At 32.0% G+C, this 22,425-nt stretch overlaps 1 protein-coding gene across 3 annotated transcripts in view; it reads right to left on the reverse strand.

The window, feature by feature from the left end:
• Positions 1-22,425, reverse strand: part of LOC114337465 (zinc finger protein 845-like) — an 88,916-nt gene that overhangs the window by 48,721 nt on the left and 17,770 nt on the right. For 2 of the 3 annotated variants that reach the window (XM_050653627.1, XM_028287906.2), the window contains one exon: positions 7,184-8,998. The exons of the other annotated variant lie outside the window; for it this stretch is intronic. In XM_050653627.1, the coding sequence (XP_050509584.1) occupies positions 7,368-8,998 (1,631 nt within the window). In that variant the 3' untranslated portion in view covers positions 7,184-7,367. Of the gene's footprint in view, positions 1-7,183; positions 8,999-22,425 lie in introns of those variants that run through there. 3 annotated transcript variants of the gene reach the window in all.

Consider the following 22,425-nt stretch of genomic DNA (forward strand, 5'->3'; position numbering starts at 1 on the left):
GGGGGAATGCAATAAAAATGCATTACTATCAGCTAGAATTGATCAAGAACGGTTTCCAGATAGGCGACAACTTAGACAAGATACATTTGAAAAATTGAAAGATCGATTTAACCGCACTGGTTCAGTGAATTATGAAAAACATGAACGAACAAAAACTAGTGTGACAGAGGAAAATGAAATGAGTGTGTTGATGGCAGATACAGAAAACCTTGATGAACTTTGATCAAGAACGGTTTCCAGATAGGCGACAACTTAGACAAGATACATTTGAAAAATTGAAAGATCGATTTAACCGCACTGGTTCAGTGAATTATGAAAAACATGAACGAACAAAAACTAGTGTGACAGAGGAAAATGAAATGAGTGTGTTGATGGCAGATACAGAAAACCCACACACAAGTATAAGGAGTATTTCCAATGAACAAGAACTTAGTTACTACTCTGTTCAAAACGTTCTATCTAAAAACAAGATGCACCCTTATCATATTCAAAAGCACCAAGAATAGCACAAATGAATAGTATTTTGTGAATGGGACTTAGAAAAAATTAATGAGCAGAGATTTTTTTGATTATGTCCTATTTGGTGATGAAGCTACATTCCATCGAAACGGTTCTGTTAATAGACATAACTTTCACTAAGATTCAACAAGTAATCCATACCACATAGTAACACATAGTCAAACAAGATGGTCTCTAAATGTGCGGGGAGGTATTGTCGGTAACCATGTAGTAGGACCATATTTTTTTTTGAAGATAACTTAAATGGTGAGATTTACTTAGATTTTATCGTAAATCAGTTACCGATATTACTAGAAGAGGTTCCACTTAATATACGTGAACAAATGTGGTTTCCACATGACGGCGCTCCTGCGTACCACAATGAATTAGTACGTGGTGAACTTAATGATCAGTTTGGTGAAAGGTGGATCGGAAGGGATGGACCGGTAAGGTGGCCTCCATTGTCACCAGATTTCAATAAAATGGAGTCATTTTTTTGGGGTTACGTTAATAACGAAGTATGCAAAATACCTCCAACAACAAGGGATGATATGAAAAATAGAATCCGAATTGCCTTTCAAAATATTTCTTTACAAATGCTTAATAATGTAAGCAACTCTTTCAATGACCGCTTTCAAGTATGCATAGATGTTTTGGGATGTCATTTTGAACACCTTACTTAAGTAAGATAAGTTAAAATTACTGTTGTTTTTTATTTTTCTATGTGTTATTTTTTTTTCCGTCGGTTATTTTTTATAAATTTTATTTGAAATAAATTGTTTTCTTTTCTGTATCGTTATTTCGTTCCTGAATTAATAAATAATAATGTCAAACTGTCAGTTTCTGACAAATCAATAATGGCCAACTCACAAGAATTATTGGTAAACGTTAAAATATCTGAAGCTATTTCCTTGTGGCATTTTTATAATTACGTATTTTTTATGGGAAATAAGCCACAATTTTACTAAAAAATGAATTTATTAACGTTTCGAAGCCCAAATCGGGTTTCGTTGTCAAAATACAAAATACTATTAAAATAAAACAAACATGTTGTTGCTAAGTAAAAAAATTCTTCTAATAATTTATTTAATCTGACTCATTTATATTGGCAATTTAGACGTATATTATACATTTTAAAGTAGAAGACTTTAAAATGATATCGCCAATATTTATGAGTTGCGTTCCTGGGACGACTTTACTAAAAGATAGTTCATTCGATTACATGAAATCAATCCCAACTCAAGAATATCCGTCGCAAAAAAAATCATAGCATGTGATCTGTCTTTAAAAAGACAACCAAATGCAACGATGACATAATAACTAATAACTAAATTACGATGCCGGGATAGTATCACGAGGTTTTTTCCTGGTTTTCCCTCGTGATTTACTATGGAATCTCTAACGCGAGAATTTTACTGTCATCGTTGCATTTGGTTGTCTTTTTAAAGACAGATCACATGCTATGATTTTTTTTGCGACGGATATTCTTGAGTTGGGATTGATTTCATGTAATCGAATGAACTATCTTTTAGTAAAGTCGTCCCAGGAACGCAACTCATAAATATTGGCGATATCATTTTAAAGTCTTCTACTTTAAAATGTATAATATACGTCTAAATTGCCAATATAAATGAGTCAGATTAAATAAATTATTAGAAGAATTTTTTTACTTAGCAACAACATGTTTGTTTTATTTTAATAGTATTTTGTATTTTGACAACGAAACCCGATTTGGGCTTCGAAACGTTAATAAATTCATTTTTTAGTAAAATTGTGGCTTATTTCCCATAAAAAATACGTAGTTAAAATATCTACCAAATTAATACTTTGATGGAAAAATAAAAATATCTAGAAAACTGATAACTTTAGGTATAGGGAGTACTTCATAAAATTTGAAGTTCGATAGTAGTACTTTTTGATAGGAATATAAAATACAGGGTGTTCTATTTAAAATTACCAAGAAAATAATGTACTTGCATTTTGACTTACCCTGTATTTGATTTAACGAATATTATGAAAACGAATATGTTTTATATATTTTTTAACAATTATTAAAAAACTATGGTTGCAATAGATCAATGTTCCTATACTCCTTTTTAATTATACAGGGAGTTAAACTTGATACGATTTTCAGGTAATATTGGTTATAACTTTTTAAATACCCGGTATAACATAATAAAACTTTACATTTTTGTGATGTGGAAATGAAGCAGATTTCAAATTTAAAATAAAATACAGGGTGTTCCATTTAAAAAAACATAAGTTTGGTCTGCCACCATCTTATGGAACACCCTGTAAGATTGTAACTAATTTTAAAATGTGGAGTTTAAAGCTGCCTACAATTTTTGTTAATAACTTTTTTTTGTAATTTTTACTATAACAGATCTACTGAGCTTCCTCGCACTAATCAATCACGCTGTATATATATATTATATATATATATATATATATATATATATATATATATATATATATATATATATATATCATAAAGGAGTACGACCGTCAATTCCAATATAACAAAGGAGCACTCGTAAGTGTAGGGTTTTATCGGTCAAGTGGGTGAAAAAAGAGACAAAGAATTCAGCTACTTCATCTATTTATTGAAGACGTTTCGTCTACTGCTCAGTAGACATCATCAGTTCATCTACAAAAAGAGTGTTATAAGAAACAACATCCAAAAGAGAGGTAAAAAAGCACTAGCGTTACCTTAAAAAGACATGTAGCAAAAGATAAGATGTACATAGTAAAAAAAAACCTTATCCATGAACCAATGTAATGTATAAGTATGTAACATTTAAGTGTATAGTTAATATTTAAAAACTTTAGTACAGCCAAAGACAAGACCATGTGGTAACAGTCACATATAAAAAACAAGTGGAAAAAAGCTGGCTTGCTTTTTTTTCCAAAGTCAAGAATGAACCAAGAAAAAACCAGATTCACACTTCCAAAAATTTAGTAGTGTTTAAGCATACTTCATTTTAACCTTAGGCAACATCATTAAATGAATATAGTGCTAATATGCAACTTCGAAAATTTAAAGTTGAATAGTTACCAGCAGGTCATCCTAGCCCAACGGACACACAAAAGAAAATGGAGTTTGAATTATCAGGTGTAAACTGACATCTCGCCACGAGGCAGGCAACCTTTAAAAAATTTTATAACAAAGAGTGACTGACAACTGCAGCGCAGCGCGGTAAAATTTAAATTGATGTATTTAAAACAGTTATAAAAGTGTTTAAAAAGTGAAAGTAATATCAAGAAGTAATCAAGGGATGTACCTTATACCTCGTAGACAAGAATCACAGTTTATTTTAAACAAGTGAGGGCACTTCACACAATTATATGGAAAAGTGCCTACGTTAGTACTGGTCATCCAGTTACTAACGAATATATAAGATAGTACAATAGTATAACTCCCATATATCGCAGCTCAAAATGCAAGAAAAAATATGCAATAATTTAAGAAAATTTATAAATCAGTTTAGCAAATTGTAATTTATAATTAATATCAATAATGCAAAATTTTATCCTATGGAAAATTTTAAATTGTTCAATCTATTAAGTAACTGTTATTATCAAAAAAAAAAAAGTGGGAAAAGCTTGAAAAAACCACCAAAAACTTTTTTACAATAAAATAATTTAAGTGTAATAACATCTACTGATTCCGCAAGATCAATATTAAAAGAAGTGGGAAAAGCCTGAAAACCACAAAAACTTTTTTACAATATAATAATTTGAGTGTAATAATACCAACTAATTCTGCAAAATCAATGCATGGTATATTTGACTCAAGTTACTGATGTCAGTTCTCTTGTTAAGTACATTAGAGGTTTTTAATATGAAACACATCTCTAAGAACTGTCTTTTCGACAGGTTGCGTTCATTGCAAAGGATCTTGGCTTCATCAAAGTCCACCTTATGTTTTGTATCTATTGCATCAATTAATTCACCTAATATACATATTGCTAAATTTTTGACTGATATCTTGTCAAAATCTTATAATTACAATAATGATTACAACATTGTTGACTCTTTTCAATTTAGTGAATTTATTAATGACTTGAAGCTACCACATGGTTATATTTTGGTGAGTTTTGATGTAGTTTCACTTTTTACTAACCTTCCCTTGGCTAGTGTCCTTACTTCACTAAGAAATCATTGGAATATTATCCAACCTAATTCTCCAGTTTCCTGGGAAGTGTTTGCAGAATTGCTCCAATTAGTGTTTGACACTAATTTTTTGGTCTTCAACGACAAATTTTATTTACAAATTTTTGGGACACCAATGGGTTCCTCGATTTCACCCATCCTAGTGAATTATGTTTTGGATGATTTAGTTTCTGACCGGCTGGGTTATTTAGATTTTCAAGTTCCTTTTGTTAAACGTTATGTGGACGACCTATTACTAGCCTTACCACCAGACAAGACTCAGGCCACCTTGTCCATCTTCAATGGGTTTGATCCTCACTTGCAGTTCACATGTGAACTCGAGGACCCCAACAACCAGAGTATCCCCTTCTTGGACATGCGTGTCACTAGAAGTGGAGATAACACACTCTGTACAAGCTGGTATAGGAAACCAATGGCCTCTAATAGGTTTCTCAACTACCATTCTTGTCATCCTTTTAAATATAAAATAAATCTTATTAAAGCTTTAAGCTGCAGGCTACATAGGTTGACACATCCGGTTAATCGAAGGGAATCCCTTCTGTTACTCAGAAGTATATTGGTAGATAATTCCTACCCTTCATCCCTTATCAATAAATTTCTTTTTTCCCAAAGTTACGGTTCTTCTCTGAACGACATACCCAATGGTGACCAACTTAGATCAATATCGAATAATACTGTTAACATCACAATTCTGCCTACTACTAATCTTGGGACTCCTGTTTCCCAGTTTTCTTCACTTCCTTATTTTCCTCAGGTTACTGATAAACTTATTAAACTATATAAAAATAATAATATTCCTGTTAAGATTGCAATTAAGAACGCAAGATCAGTCAGAAATTTGTTCTCTAAGACTAAAACACCCTTGTCCCCTTTGGAACAGGTTAATGTGGTCTACCACATACCTTGTGCTGAATGTGACGCATGTTATGTAGGGCAAACAAAGCGAGCTTTAAAATCACGTTTAATTTCACACCGTAGTGATATCAATTTGAAAAAACCAACTTGTGCCTTAGCCCAACATGCAATAGATACAAAACATAAGGTGGACTTTGATGAAGCCAAGATCCTTTGCAATGAACGCAACCTGTCGAAAAGACAGTTCTTAGAGATGTGTTTCATATTAAAAACCTCTAATGTACTTAACAAGAGAACTGACATCAGTAACTTGAGTCAAATATACCATGCATTGATTTTGCAGAATTAGTTGGTATTATTACACTCAAATTATTATATTGTAAAAAAGTTTTTGTGGTTTTCAGGCTTTTCCCACTTCTTTTAATATTGATCTTGCGGAATCAGTAGATGTTATTACACTTAAATTATTTTATTGTAAAAAAGTTTTTGGTGGTTTTTTCAAGCTTTTCCCACTTTTTTTTTTTGATAATAACAGTTACTTAATAGATTGAACAATTTAAAATTTTCCATAGGATAAAATTTTGCATTATTGATATTAATTATAAATTACAATTTGCTAAACTGATTTATAAATTTTCTTAAATTATTGCATATTTTTTCTTGCATTTTGAGCTGCGATATATGGGAGTTATACTATTGTACTATCTTATATATTCGTTAGTAACTGGATGACCAGTACTAACGTAGGCACTTTTCCATATAATTGTGTGAAGTGCCCTCACTTGTTTAAAATAAACTGTGATTCTTGTCTACGAGGTATAAGGTACATCCCTTGATTACTTCTTGATATTACTTTCACTTTTTAAACACTTTTATAACTGTTTTAAATACATCAATTTAAATTTTACCGCGCTGCGCTGCAGTTGTCAGTCACTCTTTGTTATAAAATTTTTTAAAGGTTGCCTGCCTCGTGGCGAGATGTCAGTTTACACCTGATAATTCAAACTCCATTTTCTTTTGTGTGTCCGTTGGGCTAGGATGACCTGCTGGTAACTATTCAACTTTAAATTTTCGAAGTTGCATATTAGCACTATATTCATTTAATGATGTTGCCTAAGGTTAAAATGAAGTATGCTTAAACACTACTAAATTTTTGGAAGTGTGAATCTGGTTTTTTCTTGGTTCATTCTTGACTTTGGAAAAAAAAGCAAGCCAGCTTTTTTCCACTTGTTTTTTATATGTGACTGTTACCACATGGTCTTGTCTTTGGCTGTACTAAAGTTTTTAAATATTAACTATACACTTAAATGTTACATACTTATACATTACATTGGTTCATGGATAAGGTTTTTTTTTACTATGTACATCTTATCTTTTGCTACATGTCTTTTTAAGGTAACGCTAGTGCTTTTTTACCTCTCTTTTGGATGTTGTTTCTTATAACACTCTTTTTGTAGATGAACTGATGATGTCTACTGAGCAGTAGACGAAACGTCTTCAATAAATAGATGAAGTAGCTGAATTCTTTGTCTCTTTTTTCACCCACTTGACCGATAAAACCCTACACTTACGAGTGCTCCTTTGTTATATTTATATATATATATATATATATATATATATATATATATATATATATATATATATATATATATATATATATATATATATATATATATATATATATATATATATATCTCAATATCGCCCAAATTGGCGTTTGGTAACTTTTGCCTTTCAACCGTCGATGTGTTTTGTATAAAATTAAAAAATACATGTCTTTTTTCAACCCTGGATGAGATGCGGCCGAACATGTTAGGATTTGTATTGCGCCCGACTGAAGCTTAAGGCTTTTTTCCAGTATGCACTCTCAAATGCCTTTTCAAATGACTTGCTTGACTAAAATGCTTAAAACAAACTTCGCACTTATAACGCTTTTCTCCAGTGTGCACCTTCAAATGTTCTTTCAAATAATTTGCTTTAGTAAACTGTTTAAAACACATTTCACACTTGTAAGGCTTTTCTCCAGTATGCAACCTCAAATGCGTTTTAAAACCATCTACAGAGCTAAACTGCTTAAAACAAACTTCACACTTATAAGGCTTTTCTCCAGTATGCACTCTCAAATGCCTTTTCAAATAGCTTACTATGCTAAACTGCTTAAAACAAATTTCACACTTATAAGGCTTTTCGCCAGCATGCAAAGTCAAATGCTTTTTCAAATGACACGCTTGACTAAACTGCTTAAAACAAATTTCACACTTGTAAGGCTTTTCTCCAGTATGCACTCTCAAATGCCTTTTCAAATAGCTTACTACGCTAAACTGCTTAAAACAAATTTGACACTTGTTAGGCTTTTCTCCAGTGTGTACTTTAAAATGATTTTTCAAACTGCCTGCTTCACTAAACTGCGCCATACAAATTTCGCACTTGTAAGGCTTTTCTCCAGTATGCACTCTCAAATGCCTTTTCAAATAGCTTCCTATTCTAAATTGCTTAAAACAAATTTCACACTTGTGAGGCTTTTCTCCAGTGTGTACTTTAAAATGATTTTTCAAACTGCCTGCTTCACTAAACTGCGTCATACAAATTTTGCACTTGTAAGGCTTTTCTCCAGTATGCACCCTCAAATGAGTTTTCAAATGAACTGCTTGACTAAAATGTTTAAAACAAATTTCACATTTATAAGGCTTTTCGCCAGCATGCAAACTCAAATGCTTTTTCAAATGACACGCTTGACTAAACTGCTTAAAACAAATTTGGCACTTGTAAGGCTTTTCTCCAGTGTGTATTCTCAAATGCGTTTTCAATCCATCTATAAAGTTAAACTGCTTAGAACAAACTTCACACTTATAAGGTTTTTCTCCAGTATGTGTTCTCAAATGTCTTTTTAAATTATTTGTGGTATTATAATGTCTTAAACAAATTTCACACTTGTAAGGTTTTTCCCCGGTGTGCACTATCAAATGTGTTTTCAACTCATCTACTCTCCCAAACTGCTTAAAACAAATTTCACACCTACAAGGCTTTTCTCCAGTATGCAATCTCAAATGTTTTTTCAAATAAGACGATTGACTAAACTGCTTAAAACAAATTTCACACTTATACTGTTTTTCTCCAGTGTGCACTCTCAAATGTCTTTTCAAGCCACTTGCTTTACTAAACTGCTTAAAACAAATTTCACACTGGCAAGGCTTTTCTTCAGTATGCTCTCTCAAATGCGTTTTTAAACCATCTGCAACGCTAAACTGCTTAAAACAAATTTCACATTTGTAAAGCCCTTCTTCAGTCTGAATGATTGTATTTTTGTTTAAATTATTTATGCTAGAGACATCTTTAAAACAAGCAGAATATTTTAATGTTGCTTTTTCACAGTTTAGACTTTGTTTAAGCTTCTTAATAGTTTGCTGTTTTTTAGTACATAAAAATGCAGGTAACGTTTTCAGAATTTCCACTCGGTTCTTCTGGGAAAAATCTAAAATAGAAAATAACTGACGTAAGCAATATATTATTATAATAAAGAAATTGGCTTACAAAATAAGAGATAATCAGTTAAGTACAACAAAGGTAGCTGATTAAGAAATAAAAATTAAATCATAATAACAAATTAAAAATTAAAAAATATTTAAATTTTACGAAAAAAAGGCAGATAGGCCTGGATCCCGCGTACCAAAAAAAAGTTGATTAATAGCAAGCTGAAAATTTGTTAATAGCTTAACGGTGTCTAGTCGGACAAACTTTGATGAAGGGGAACACTGGAACAGGGGTAGTTTTAATTGTGGAACGGGTTAAAGGTTTCGAACGTCAGACTACGAAAACATCCAATGTACAGGGGCATCATTTGATAGGGTCAGGAGGGGCATTTGCCCCACCCCCCTAGAATATTGGAATTTACAAAATTTTATTACTATAATGATTTATTAGTAATAATTAGGAATATAAACTTTATAATATATACTAATGATTTCATTACCTATGGAACAAAATAACTACAGTATCAATTTGTAAATTAAAAGAGTACAATACCGTATAGTACCATACAGTAATTTCATTACCAACAGAACTTCTACTGCTTGCCCCCTCCCCCTAGCCCCAAAATCAAAATGTGAAATGACACCCCTGATTTGTTACCCTTTCATTAAACTCTCAAGCGAAAATCAGACTGCTATTTATCACCAACACAATTCCTGTCATTTGCACTGTTCTACGTGTCGGACTTATTAAAACGAACAATATATTTGTCGGACAAAAATTTTTTCATATGTTATATAAAGTTTGCTATTGAATAAACTGAAAAAACAACCTGCTAGTTTTCACAATCCTAAACTTGTCAGGATGACACGTTCCACAATTAAAATACCGTTCCACATTTAAAACTTCCCTGTTATAGTGTTTCCATACTTCAAAGTTTATCCGACTAGACACCGTTAAGCTATTTACAAATTTTTAGCTTGCTTTTAATCAATTTTTTTTTGGTACGCGGGATCTAGGCCTAACATATCGAGCACTGAATTTTATTTAATCTTGTCCAATAGGGTGGGCCGTTGAGTAATGTGTTTTTATTTTGTTTTTTTAATTAAGTTTCCTGACCCTAGAAAAGATGTATGATAAGATAACTTACTTCACAGTGTTTTGTTTTATAATTAATTTTATTTTTTTCCACTGCCACAGAGCTGTATAAGAATGACATTTTTTCGAAAAAATCTGCTCATCTAATAAATGTCAAATTCGTTTTTTTTTTAATTTATTATGGTCGCCTGAGCCAAAAAACGTGTTTGATAAGATTTCTGCCATCACAGTATGTATTTTGGCCGATAAATAATTTTTTCCACTACCACAGAGCTATATAAAAATAAGGACTTTTCAAAAAAACTATATTTTTTTGCATGGTAGATCTTTTTGGATACAAAAAAAATAAATTGAGCTAAAACTAACTTTAGTTTGAACACAAAAAGTAAACGAAAATACGCCCTCTCAACCGCTTATGTGTGACAATGGTATGCTGTTACATATGCCAAAAGACTGGTGTCGAGATTTTCAACAACTTCCCTTAGTTGGTCTTTTGATAGCTTCGTAGCTACACGAGGCTCTGTTCTTTCTTTCTGACACTTTCTGACAGTCGATAATCTCGAAGTATTCCTTAGCGCAAAAAAAATAATTCTGCTACTATGAAATATCGCTTATCTTTGTAATTTAATTATTTCCTCTTTAAAATTGTTTAAAATCCCAGTATGGGGTTCCCGTATCTTATTTTACGAAAATAATATTCTCTGGACTGCCAAAGTATCCCTTTCCTTAAATATTTCTGTAGACTATATCTTTTAATTCTGGTATTAAGAAGAGGTCTGCTCGCAGAGTTATATTGTCTTCAATATATGTCTTGCACCATAAAGTCATGATGGTTGAGTCTTAATGCAAAACCACATGGGCGCATACACTTTTATTCTAAAATGGCTTAGTATTTGTAAATTTTCCCAGGCTGTCTCTTAGAAAGTTGTTCTGAACAAACACCACTTTCTGTTTTGTCAAATATCGTACAGAAATTCTTGATCTGTACTAAGATCGTCACTGCGAAAATCGTCAGCTGATGATTCTACTTTTGAAAATGAAGCTAAGATAGAGTTTCGCAAACATACAGTCGTTCTCCAAGAGGCACGAAAATGCACGTGGTCCACTGGTACTGCTATCCAGTTGTTTAAATAGATGTATTATAGGCAACTTGTTGGCAGACAAACCACTGCAAGGACCTTTCGATTTTATTCTCCAGTAGGTAACAATATAATGCCTCCTTTACGCCTGTATTTGCGACAGTACCGTTCAGTACAGAAGCGTTGACGTCCAAGGTTACGTTATTTTAGAAGTGAAAAAACGATTGGTAATGTTAACTTTATTACACTATCGTATATTTTATTTGAGTATATCATCACATTTTTTTAAGTAAGTTTCTAAATTAATTTTTGTCTATTTATTATTTAGTGGCGACATAGCCAAATAAAGTATACGATAGTACAGTGTTTCCCAAACTTATCTAAAGCGCGACCCCTTTTTGTTAAAAAAATTGTTCACGACCCCCTACTCATCACCCAAACCAAAATAGCGACAAAAATAGCGTGCCTAATTTACAACTGATGGTTTCTAAAATTTTATTTTACTTTACTGTTTAAATTCAAACTAAATACATTTAAAAAATTCAACAATTATTTTAATAATTGCGATCTGTCCCACTAGTACACTAGTAGTACTTCTGCCAGACTAGCATTTACAATAAAAATAAATAATAAAAAGTCGACTGCACATTGTACACCGCGACATCTTTGTGTCTACATCGCAATACTTTTCCATGATATTCGCGAAGGCTCTACTCCTTACTTCGCTACTAGATGGCACTCTGGAACGTTCTCGTAGCCTCGTTTTGGCTTTATATAAGCGGCGATGTGCAATGAGACCTCAGTTCGAAACAGCACGTTGTGGCGAATGCAGCGGTATGGACATCCTAAGTCTTGACGTCACAAAATTGGGAGGAGCTTATATTTGGCTCCAAACAATTTTGTTTATAATGTTAAACACTCATAAGGAATTTTTCATTTATTGTTTACGTGGTTTGTGTGCCAAAATAAGACTTTTCATTTAGGTATTTAGTTAAAGAAACGTGTCAGTTAAGAGATTTTTATTCGTTTTTGCCCAGGTGAGTTAATTTAATGCAATGATAAGAACGTAAACAGTTTTGAGGTTATGTTTATTTTCAACCACTAAGAAATAAAAACTACCTAAGCAAAAACGAATAACAATCTCTTAATTAACACGTTTCTTTAACGAAATACCTAAATGAAGTCTTATTATGCCACACAAAGCACATACATGAAAAATTCCTTATGACAATTTAACGTTACAAACAAAATTGTTTGGAGCCAATATAAGCTCCTCCCAATTTTGTGACGTCAGACTTAGGCTGTCCATTAAGTAATGAGTAAATATTTTGCGACTTACGTATTCCCGTTTACGTATTTACGTCTACGATAAATTACAAATTATGGATAAGTTTTTAAAAAGAAGTGCAGAACCATCTACGTCTGAAAGTGGCAGTAATAAAAAGAAAAACAGACTTTACAGTGATGAATATCTTACATATGGTTTTACCATTATTTCCAATAAACCACAATGTGTTATTTGTGGAGAAGTATTGTCAAACGAAAGCATGAAGCCATCAAAGTTACTTCGACATTTAAATAGCAAACATCCAGATAAAAAAGACAAACCCGTAGAATTCTTTGAAAGAAAGCTGAACGTCCTTCACAAACAGCAAGATACTTTTCAATTGGCAACCACTACTAACGAAAAAGCATTATTAGCAAGTTATAAAGTTGCTTATCGCGTTGCCAAAACTAGTAATCCGCACACAATTGCTGAAAATCTGATTTTGCCAGCAGCTGTTGAAATGGTACATATAATGATTGGTGAAAAAGAGTCTGCAAAGTTAAAAACAATACCTCTGTCAAATAATACTATCCAAAGAAGAATTAGTGATATGGCAGAAGATATTCAAGCGCAAGTTGTGGAAAATCTTAATAAATGCACGTACTTCTCTCCTCAAATGGACGAATCCACGGATATATCTAACTGTGCCCAATTTATTACGTTTGTAAGATATGATACAAATAATGGCATTCAAGAAGATATTTTATTTTGTTCCCCATTGGAGACCAATACCACTGGAAAATGTTTATTCGACAGTTTTGTGAAACACACAAGTAAATATGTTATTGACTGGGGAAAATGTATTGATATATGCACAGATGGCGCTAAAGCTATGACAGGACATCAATCTGGTCTTGTCGTCAGATTACAAGAAATAATGCCTAATGCCACATGGAGACATTGTTTTTTACATCGAGAAGCTCTGGCGTCAAAAGCTTTACCTCCTGAAATGGACTGTGTTATGAAATCCACCATTAAAGTTGTAAATTCCATTAAAGGAAAAGCTTTACAGACCCGTATTTTTCGAAAAATCTGCGAAGACATAGGTGCTATATTTCAAAATCTTCTTTATCACACCGAAGTAAGGTGGCTTTCAAGGGGCAACGTCTTAAAAAGAGTATTTAACTTAAGAGCAGAGCTTTTAATGTATTTGAAAGATGAGAAGTCCCCATATGAAAATCAATTTTCCGATCCTATTTGGCTTTTGAAACTAGGTTTCCTTGCTGATATATTCGAACAATTAAATATTTTGAACAGTAATTTGCAAGGTCGCGACATTAATATAATTACAGCCATAGATAAAATTAAGGGGTTTATAAGAAAAATCGATTTATGGTCAACTTCACTTGGCAAAAAGCAGCTCGATTCATTCCAGTGCGTTCAGGAAATTATAGAAAATGTATGTTACAGTGCTACAAATTTTGAACAAGTTTATGCAGACATGCAAGTTACTTTGCTTAATTTAAAACAACAGCTCTGTGATTATTTCCCCGAAGAAATTCAAAACAGTTACGACAGTTGCAGATGGATACTGAATCCGTTTTTAGCCGATTCCTTTCAACATGCTGAAATACCAATAAACATGAAAGAACAACTTATTGAAATATCAAGTGATGGAATGTTGAAGCTCCAATTTTTTTCCCAGAACCCGGACGAATTTTGGACCAAAAAGATGCAGGAATACCCTCAGTTGGCGAATGAAGCTGTAAAATGTTTGGTTCCATTTGTAACATATTTATGTGAGTTAAGTTTCTCGTCTATGACTGCCATTAAAACAAAAGTGAGAAATCGTCTCGTACTTGAAAACGATGTAATTGTGTGTGTCTCAAATACACAGCCTAGATTTGAAAGACTAGTTTCAAAAAAACAGGCGCATGGGTCTCATTAACATTGTAATATTTGACTTTATTTTTTTCTTTTACTTTTAAGGACTTTTAATATTTAGTTTTATGTTTCGTTTGATAATTAATTGTTAATTTTTATTTACGGCTTTATTAAAATAAAAATACATGATTTAACAAAGTAGTGTTTTTGTCTTATTTTGGAAATTTCCGGCGACCCCCCTAGTACCTCATTGCGACCCCCAGGGGGTCGCGACCCACACTTTGGGAAACACTGTGATAGTATATAACGTATACACATGAACCAGCCACAACAATACAGATTTTATTTAAACTTTTTTTGGGGTACAAAATAAATAACCCTGATGTTTCAAAAATTAGATAATAAAAAATATATGAAGATCTGTGTTTGAAAAAGTTTATTTTTTTTATTTTTTCCACTACCACAATGACGAGAGAGAACAGGCGAGGAGTAGGCAGACCGCAGAAGAGGTGGGCAGATGATATCAAACAAGTCGCGGGCAAACAGTGGATAAGAATTGCCAAGAGTATAAATCGATGGAAGCAAATGGAAGAGGCCTATGTCCAGCAGTGGACGAACACAGGCTGAAGAAGAAGAAGACAATGACGTTTTATATTAAAATGATATAGAGCCTTTGTGGCAGTGGAGAAAAATATTTTTAGCTACTCATTTTGGGCTTAAAATTTGTGTTTTAGTACAACGCAACTTTTTTGACCTCAGGTGTTGTTATTTTACAGAAAAAAATTTTTCGGCCCACCCTATTGTCCAAGTATACTTTCGCTCCTAGAGAATCTTCAGGAGCATCTGAAATAAGTAAAGAAAAAACGCCGTTGTAAAGCAAGAAAAAGTTGGAAAATTTCGACAAAAAATCGAAGATGATGTGTATAAAAAGTTCAATAATGTTTTAGACTTACTTCGTCAAGAAAAGGAAGGTATCCTCGAATGTCATTTATTATATGATTGTTGTCAACTTAAATTAACATAATATGTTAACAACAAAGATGATCAATTATTGAAAGACAATTATGATGATCATATCAAAAGAAAAGAAGAAAGTAACCGAGAGAAAGATGCTGATAAAAGGAAAGCTAAAGAAATTGAATCTTTTTTAGTCTGGGCTGATTATCGGAGAATAGGCCATTTTTGGGAAAAGTTATTTACCAGCAATTTTATTGCTGGAATCGAATTATAAGATCCTATATATTAATAATATAGGTATGCAAAGTCCTTAAATAGTGTGTTACTTTTTTTATAAACAAAATGGCGCACGAAAATTGTGTTTTTTTCAATTATTGCTCTATAACTCCGAAGATTTTAACTTTACAACAAAAACTCCCAAATAAAAATTCACCGTGATTAAATTCTGCATAGAGACGCGTTTTTCCCGATCTGCTCCGACGAAAATTTTCCTCGGAAAATGCGGGTTTTCCCAACAAAATCTTTAATTTTCAAATAAAGTTTTAGATAAGTAATTATCTACCAATAATTAAATAATTTGGTGACTTAAAAGCCTTTTTGGTTTAGATTATAGTTCCAGAAGCTGATGAAAATTAAACGAATATTTTAGCAACAATTCAATTGTTAATTAATAATTTACGGTCGCAATAATAACCAAAATAATTATGATACACTGATCAAGCTTTGAAATCTTATAAAGATGAGATGCCTATTTAACATTTTGTCGACAAAATATGAATTTTTTATTTTTTTGCATAATCTTTAAATGTTTAAAAAAATGGTTATAAACAAATTAACGTTTCTCAGAAAGTTTTTATTATATTATAATTTTAAAAAATAGCTAAAATGCGCATTTCAAATATCTTGAAAATGAATGCTTTAAAACTTTTTTGCAACCATTTGTAAAAAAGTTATGAAACAGCAAAGTAAACATACGATTACTACTGTGTTTATAATTTTTTTTAATTCTTTCAAAGCGTAGAAGTGAGTTTAAAGTACAAGCTAATTGTTTACAAAAAAATATCGATTATCAGTTTAATGGTTATATTTTAATTAAAGATTATAAATATATTTTTTTGTAATTTACACGCGCGAAAGTGGAGTAACACAGTACTGTAGCTAAAATTTTCACTCGGAGCGACGACCGGCCGCGTGATGTACACTTTTAATAAATAATGTATGCTGCGTGTCAGTCGCTTCGAGTGAACATTTTAGCTCCGACTCTGTATCAGGCCTACGTTTGCGCTAAAAATTACAAAATAAAATATTTTTAATCTTTGATTAAAATATAACCATTGCACTAATTTTCGACATTCTTTGTGAGTAATTAGGTTGTACCATAGACTCACTTTTAAGCTTTGAAACAATTAAAACAAATTATAAACAACGGAGAATTCGTATATTTACTTTGCTGTTTCATAACTTTTTTGCAAATGGTTGGAAAATTTTTTTAAAGCATTCATTTTCAAGACCTATGAAATACGCATTTTAAGTATTTTTTAAAATTAGAATATAATAAACAATTTCTGAGAAATGTTAATTTGTTTATAACAATTTTTTTAAACATTTAAAGATTATGCAAAAAAAATGAAAAATTTATATTTTGTCGACAAAATATTAAATAGGCATCACACCTTTATAATCTTTCTAAGTTTGATCAATGTCTCATGATTATTTTGGTTGTTATTGCGACTGTAAATTGTTAATTAACAATTGAATTGTTGCTAAAATATTCGTTTCATTTTCACCGGCTTCTGAATTTATAATCTATAACAAGAAAGCTTTTATTTCACCAAGCTATATAATTTTATTGATAAATAATTACTGGCCCAAAAAATTTATTTGAAAATTCGAGATTTTGTTGGGAAAACCCACATTTTCCGAGGAAAATTTTCGTCGGAGCAAATCGGAAAAACATGCCTCTATGCAGAATTAAATTGGGGTGAATTTTTATTTAAGTGTTTTTGGTGTAAAGTTAAAATCTTCGGAGTTATAGAGCAATAATTGAAAAAAATACGATTTGTCGGCTTCATTTTGTTTATAAAAAAAGTAGCACACTATATGCGGACTTTGCATACCTATATTAATAATATATAGGATCTTATAATTCGATTCCAGCAATAAAATTGCTGGTAAATAACCTTTCTTTGTACTTTACTAATTAGACCAGCGTATTATAACTCTTTTTTTTTTCAAAATTTAAAGATTATGCAAAAAAAAGAAAAATTTATATTTTGTCGATAAAATATTAAATAAGCATCTCATCTTTATAATCTTTATAAGTTTGATCAATGTATCATGATTATTTTGGTTATTATTGCGATCGTAATTTGTTAATTAACAATTGAATTGTTGCTAAAATATTCGTTTAATTTTCACCGGCTTCTGGCATTACAATCTATACCAAGAAAGCTTTGATGTCACCAAGTTATTTAATTATTGATTAATAATTACTTACCTAAAACTTTATTTGAAAATTAGAGTTTTTGTTAGGAAAACCCGCATTTTCCGAGGAAAATTTTCGTCGGAGCAAACCGTGAAAAACATATCTCTATGCAGAATTTAATTGCGGTGAATTTTTATTTGGGTGTTTTTGTTGTAAAGTTAAAATCTTCGGAGTTATAGAGAAATAAATGAAAAATTACGATTTGTCGGCGCCATTTTGTTTATAAAAAAAGTAGCACACTATCTGAGGACTTTGCGTACCTATATTATTAATAAATAGGAACTTATAATTCGATTCCAGCAATAAAATTGCTGGTAAATAACTTTTCCATGAATTTTGCTAATTAGCCCAGAGTATTTAGACAATTATGATTTACAGTGTCCTTCAAATATACGGCAACTGTACTATAGCCGAAAATTATACGTATACAATCTCGCAGTATACGAAGGAGGTAAAGGAAACAAAGGATTTTGTTTATGCTGGAATGAAATTAACGGACAGAGAGGTACAAATGAAATAGGAACCATTCTTCTTAAATATTTGGAGGGTATTGACAGCTCTATAACGCACGTAACTATGTAAAACTGCAATAAGCACGTAGCAGCAGCCCTTTTACGTTGTGTTGAAAATCATCCAACTGTTGAGGGTATTGAGCAAAAATTTCTTGAATCCGGTCAATCATTTATGGAATGTGATTCAATGCATTCTGCTATTGAAAGTGTTAAAAAGAACAGATCTCTATTTCTCATGAATGATTGGAAAGAAGTATTCAAAAGTGCAAGATCTCAAAGAACTACCAAAAAGAATTCTTATGAAGTAATGGAATTAACGATTTTTTTTATCTTCATGATCTGTCAAAGGAAATAATAAAGAACAGAAATGTAGACAAAGATGGTAGAACAGTAAACTGGCTTAAAAGAAAATGTTTTAAGTACGAGAAGAAAAACCCAGATGTCATATTCTATAAACATAGTCATCAAGCAGATTTAAAAAAAAATGTATGTAAAACGTAAGGGTAATTATAGCACATCTATTATTATGAAACAAGTTTATACAAGTATACTCCTTATTAGTAAATTGAAGAAACTAGATCTTTTAAAATTGTGTGACACAGGTATAATCCCTGAAGAATTACAAGAGTGGTATCGAAATTTCCCTCTGTAACTTCTCTCCAGGAAGAAAGAGTTCCAGAGCCGACTCTGCATGAACAAGAATCTGAAGAAAGTGAGAGTGACTAAACTTTGACTATGATTACAATATTTTATGTTGTTTTGGTGTTATATTTCTCTTTTTAATAAAATTTTAGTACTTTTTCTTATTATTACATTCCTCGAATTATAGGTGAAAGCTCTAGGAACATCAGGGGTGAAACTCATTAAGTGTGAAAAAAAAATTTCTCTTGATCAGACGGTAATAATATAATCTATTACTTACATAAATGTACCATTCAAAGCAACAGTTTAAGTTACTATGAATTATTTCAAATTCTTAAAATGTTCCTATTTGTTATAAAATAAAATAAGTCCAAATAAATTTAAATCCTCAATATCTCAAAACTACAAAATGTCACATAGTGAGTTTTACCTTTACAACGACGACGTATCTAACAAATACAGTACACGAAGGACAAACAGATTTTGAGTGCCGGTATACTTCTACACTTTGAAGATGGAGGTACAATGAAGCATTCATTATTTAACGGAAGTATTCAAAAGTGATAACTGACAGATGAAAAAATATTTATTTTAAAACCAAATTTATTCAAAAATTTTGAAAGGATGAAACTTACATATCGTCGCCTTAATACTACCTATAACTTGATAACTCGAAATTAGTAGTTCTGAGATAAACGGGTTTAAAGATTTTAAAGATATTTGTGTTGCTACCATGATGTTGGTAAATACGGAATTCACTCTGCAGCTCTAAAAAACTGTTCCTTAACTTGTTGGCTACTGATCTATTTAGGAATACGGTGCAAATTTATTTTCCAATATGGAAAATAACAAAAAATTAAAGTTATCAACTTTTAGCACTACCATAATGTTAACATTTGGTAATGTCGCATGTCGTGCCAAGTTGCATATAAGTAAACTTTTTAACAAACCTAATATTTTAAGCATTATTTTGGTGAAAATTAGCCCTCTGCCATAAGGGTTACCAGATCTGCTAACAATTCTCGAATTTTTGCATTAATATGAACCGAATAAACAAATAGCAATTACGTGGTAAGTTTAATGGTTTCAGAAAAACACGTGCTACAACTAGAGTTAGCTAGTTGTAGCATTCAGTGTATTGCCGCCGCCTATGAAAAGTATAACTCCGAAAAATGCGGCGAAGAGTAGAACTTTCAATGAACGCCGCGAAAAATATTATTTTCGATTATATGATTGTGAAAATTATAATCCCTAATAAAGTATTAGCGAAAAATATTATTTTTTGAGGAGTATCAGCAAAAAACATCATTTCTGTTTGTAGGTCCACGAAAATTATATAGTCTAAGAGCTAGTGAACGGTCGTCCTGTAAGACTAGAAATTTTTCTAGTGATAATCCCTAGCACACCAAGGCTAAAAACCATGACCTGGCAGGCCTCAGCGGTGCACGTGTATCTACCAGGTGAATCGAAAAGTGCAAATTTAGGGGGTAAAATATACTTTCTCCTGTACGGTTTAAATTTAAGTATGTGTTTGAGTTAGTCATTTAGAAGAAATGTGTACAATGACAGGCGATTCTGAAGAGCATAAGACCTTGCCAGGCGAGGGGAAAGATTAGGGGTTTTACCTAAAATTATTTTTTTTGCATCGAACAAATTTTTTTTAGGTTTTTTGAATCATTCCAAGCAGAAAACGTCTTTAGTGATTTTTCTCTTAAGTTAATAGTTTTTGTTATATAAGCGATTGAAAATTTTGAAAATTGCGAAATCGGCCATTTTTAACCCTAAATCGGACATTTATCTAAAAATTTCAATGTTGCCAAGGTACGTAGATATTCTTTAAACATTGATGGATGAAATCCCGAAGAGTTTTTTGCAATAAAATATCGAAAACCCCTTTGTTTTTTTAATTGCTAATCAAGCGGGCGCGACACTGTAGTATAAGTGAGGACGTTTGAGTTTGCATAAATTCATTATCTCGAGTATGGGCAAATTTCAAGAGAAATCCTCAGACAGGTCGATTTTTATTTTTGAATTAGGACTTTTTGGCATATATATAATACTAGTGACGTCATCCATCTTGGCGTGATGACGTAATCGATGGTTTTTTTAAATAAGAGTAGGGGTTGTGTGATAGCTCATTTGAAAGGTTATTTAATTCTCTATTCAGTAATATAAACATTAACATAATTATTTATACAGGGTCTACAAAAAATTTTTTTCTTTTATTTGTCAAATTTAATCAAAGTTAATTTAATAAACAAAAATTTTTTGTACACCCTGTATAAATAATTATGTTAATGTTTATATTAGTGAATAGAGAATTGAATAACCTTTCAAATGAGCTATCACCCAACCCCTACTCTCATTTAAAAAAATTATCGATTACGTCATCACGCTCAGATGGATGACGTCACTAGTATTATATATATGCCAAAAAGTCCTAATTTAAAAATAAAAATCGACCTGTCTGAGGATTTCTCTTGAAATTTGCCCATTCTCGAGATAATGAATTTATAGCAACTCAAACGTCCTCACTTATACTACAGTCACAGTATAAAGAGGGACAGTAGAACCACTTTCCGAAAAATTGGAAGTAAAATCTGTATTCGCGCATGGCGACCGCGCAATGTTGGCAGTCGCTTTTGCCCCACTCTCGCATTTCTATTCGCATAGAAACGTACGGCTTTTAACAGGGAAAACCCGCATCCACCACTGGTGAATTACCAATTGCGTACTGCCGGTATTACTTCCTGAGATCAAAGCGCCGAAAGAAGAGTGATTTTACTGTGGAACCTCTATATACTGTGTTACAGTGTCGCGCCCGCTTGCTTAGCAATTAAAAAACAAAGGCGTTTCCGATATTGTATTGCAAAAAACTCTTTGGGATTTCATCAATCAATGTTTAAAGAATATCTACCTACCTTGGCAACTTTGAAATTTTTAGATAAATGTCCGATTTAGGGTTAAAATGGCCGATTTCGCAATTTTCAATCGCTTATATAACAAAAACTATTAACTTAAGAGAAAAATCACTAAAGACCTTTTCTGTTTGGAATGATTCAAAAAACCTTAAAAAAATTGTTCGACGCAAAAAGAATAATTTTAGGAAAAACCCCAAATCTTTCCCCTCGCCTGGCAAGGTCTTATGCTCTTCAGAATCGCCTGTCATTGTACACATTTCTTCTACATGACTTACTCAAACACATACTTAAATTTAAACCTTACAGGAGAAAGTTTATTTTACCCCCTAAATTTGCACTTTTCGATTCACCTGGTAGATACACGTGCACCGCTGATCCCTGCCAGGTCATGGTTTTTAGCCTTGGTGTACTATGAATTATCACTAGAAAAATTTCTAGCCTTACAGGACGACCGTTAGTCGGAGGGTTCACTAGCTCTTAGACTAATAATACTAAAAAGTTCTCAGAAATAATTGTTTTCGTCGGCAGAAACAGAAAAGGAAATAATTGTTTTCGTCGGCATCTATTATGAACTAAATCTTTTCGT

This window comes from Diabrotica virgifera, chromosome 6 (assembly GCF_917563875.1).
Source record: "Diabrotica virgifera virgifera chromosome 6, PGI_DIABVI_V3a".
Classification (NCBI taxonomy): domain Eukaryota; kingdom Metazoa; phylum Arthropoda; class Insecta; order Coleoptera; family Chrysomelidae; genus Diabrotica; species Diabrotica virgifera.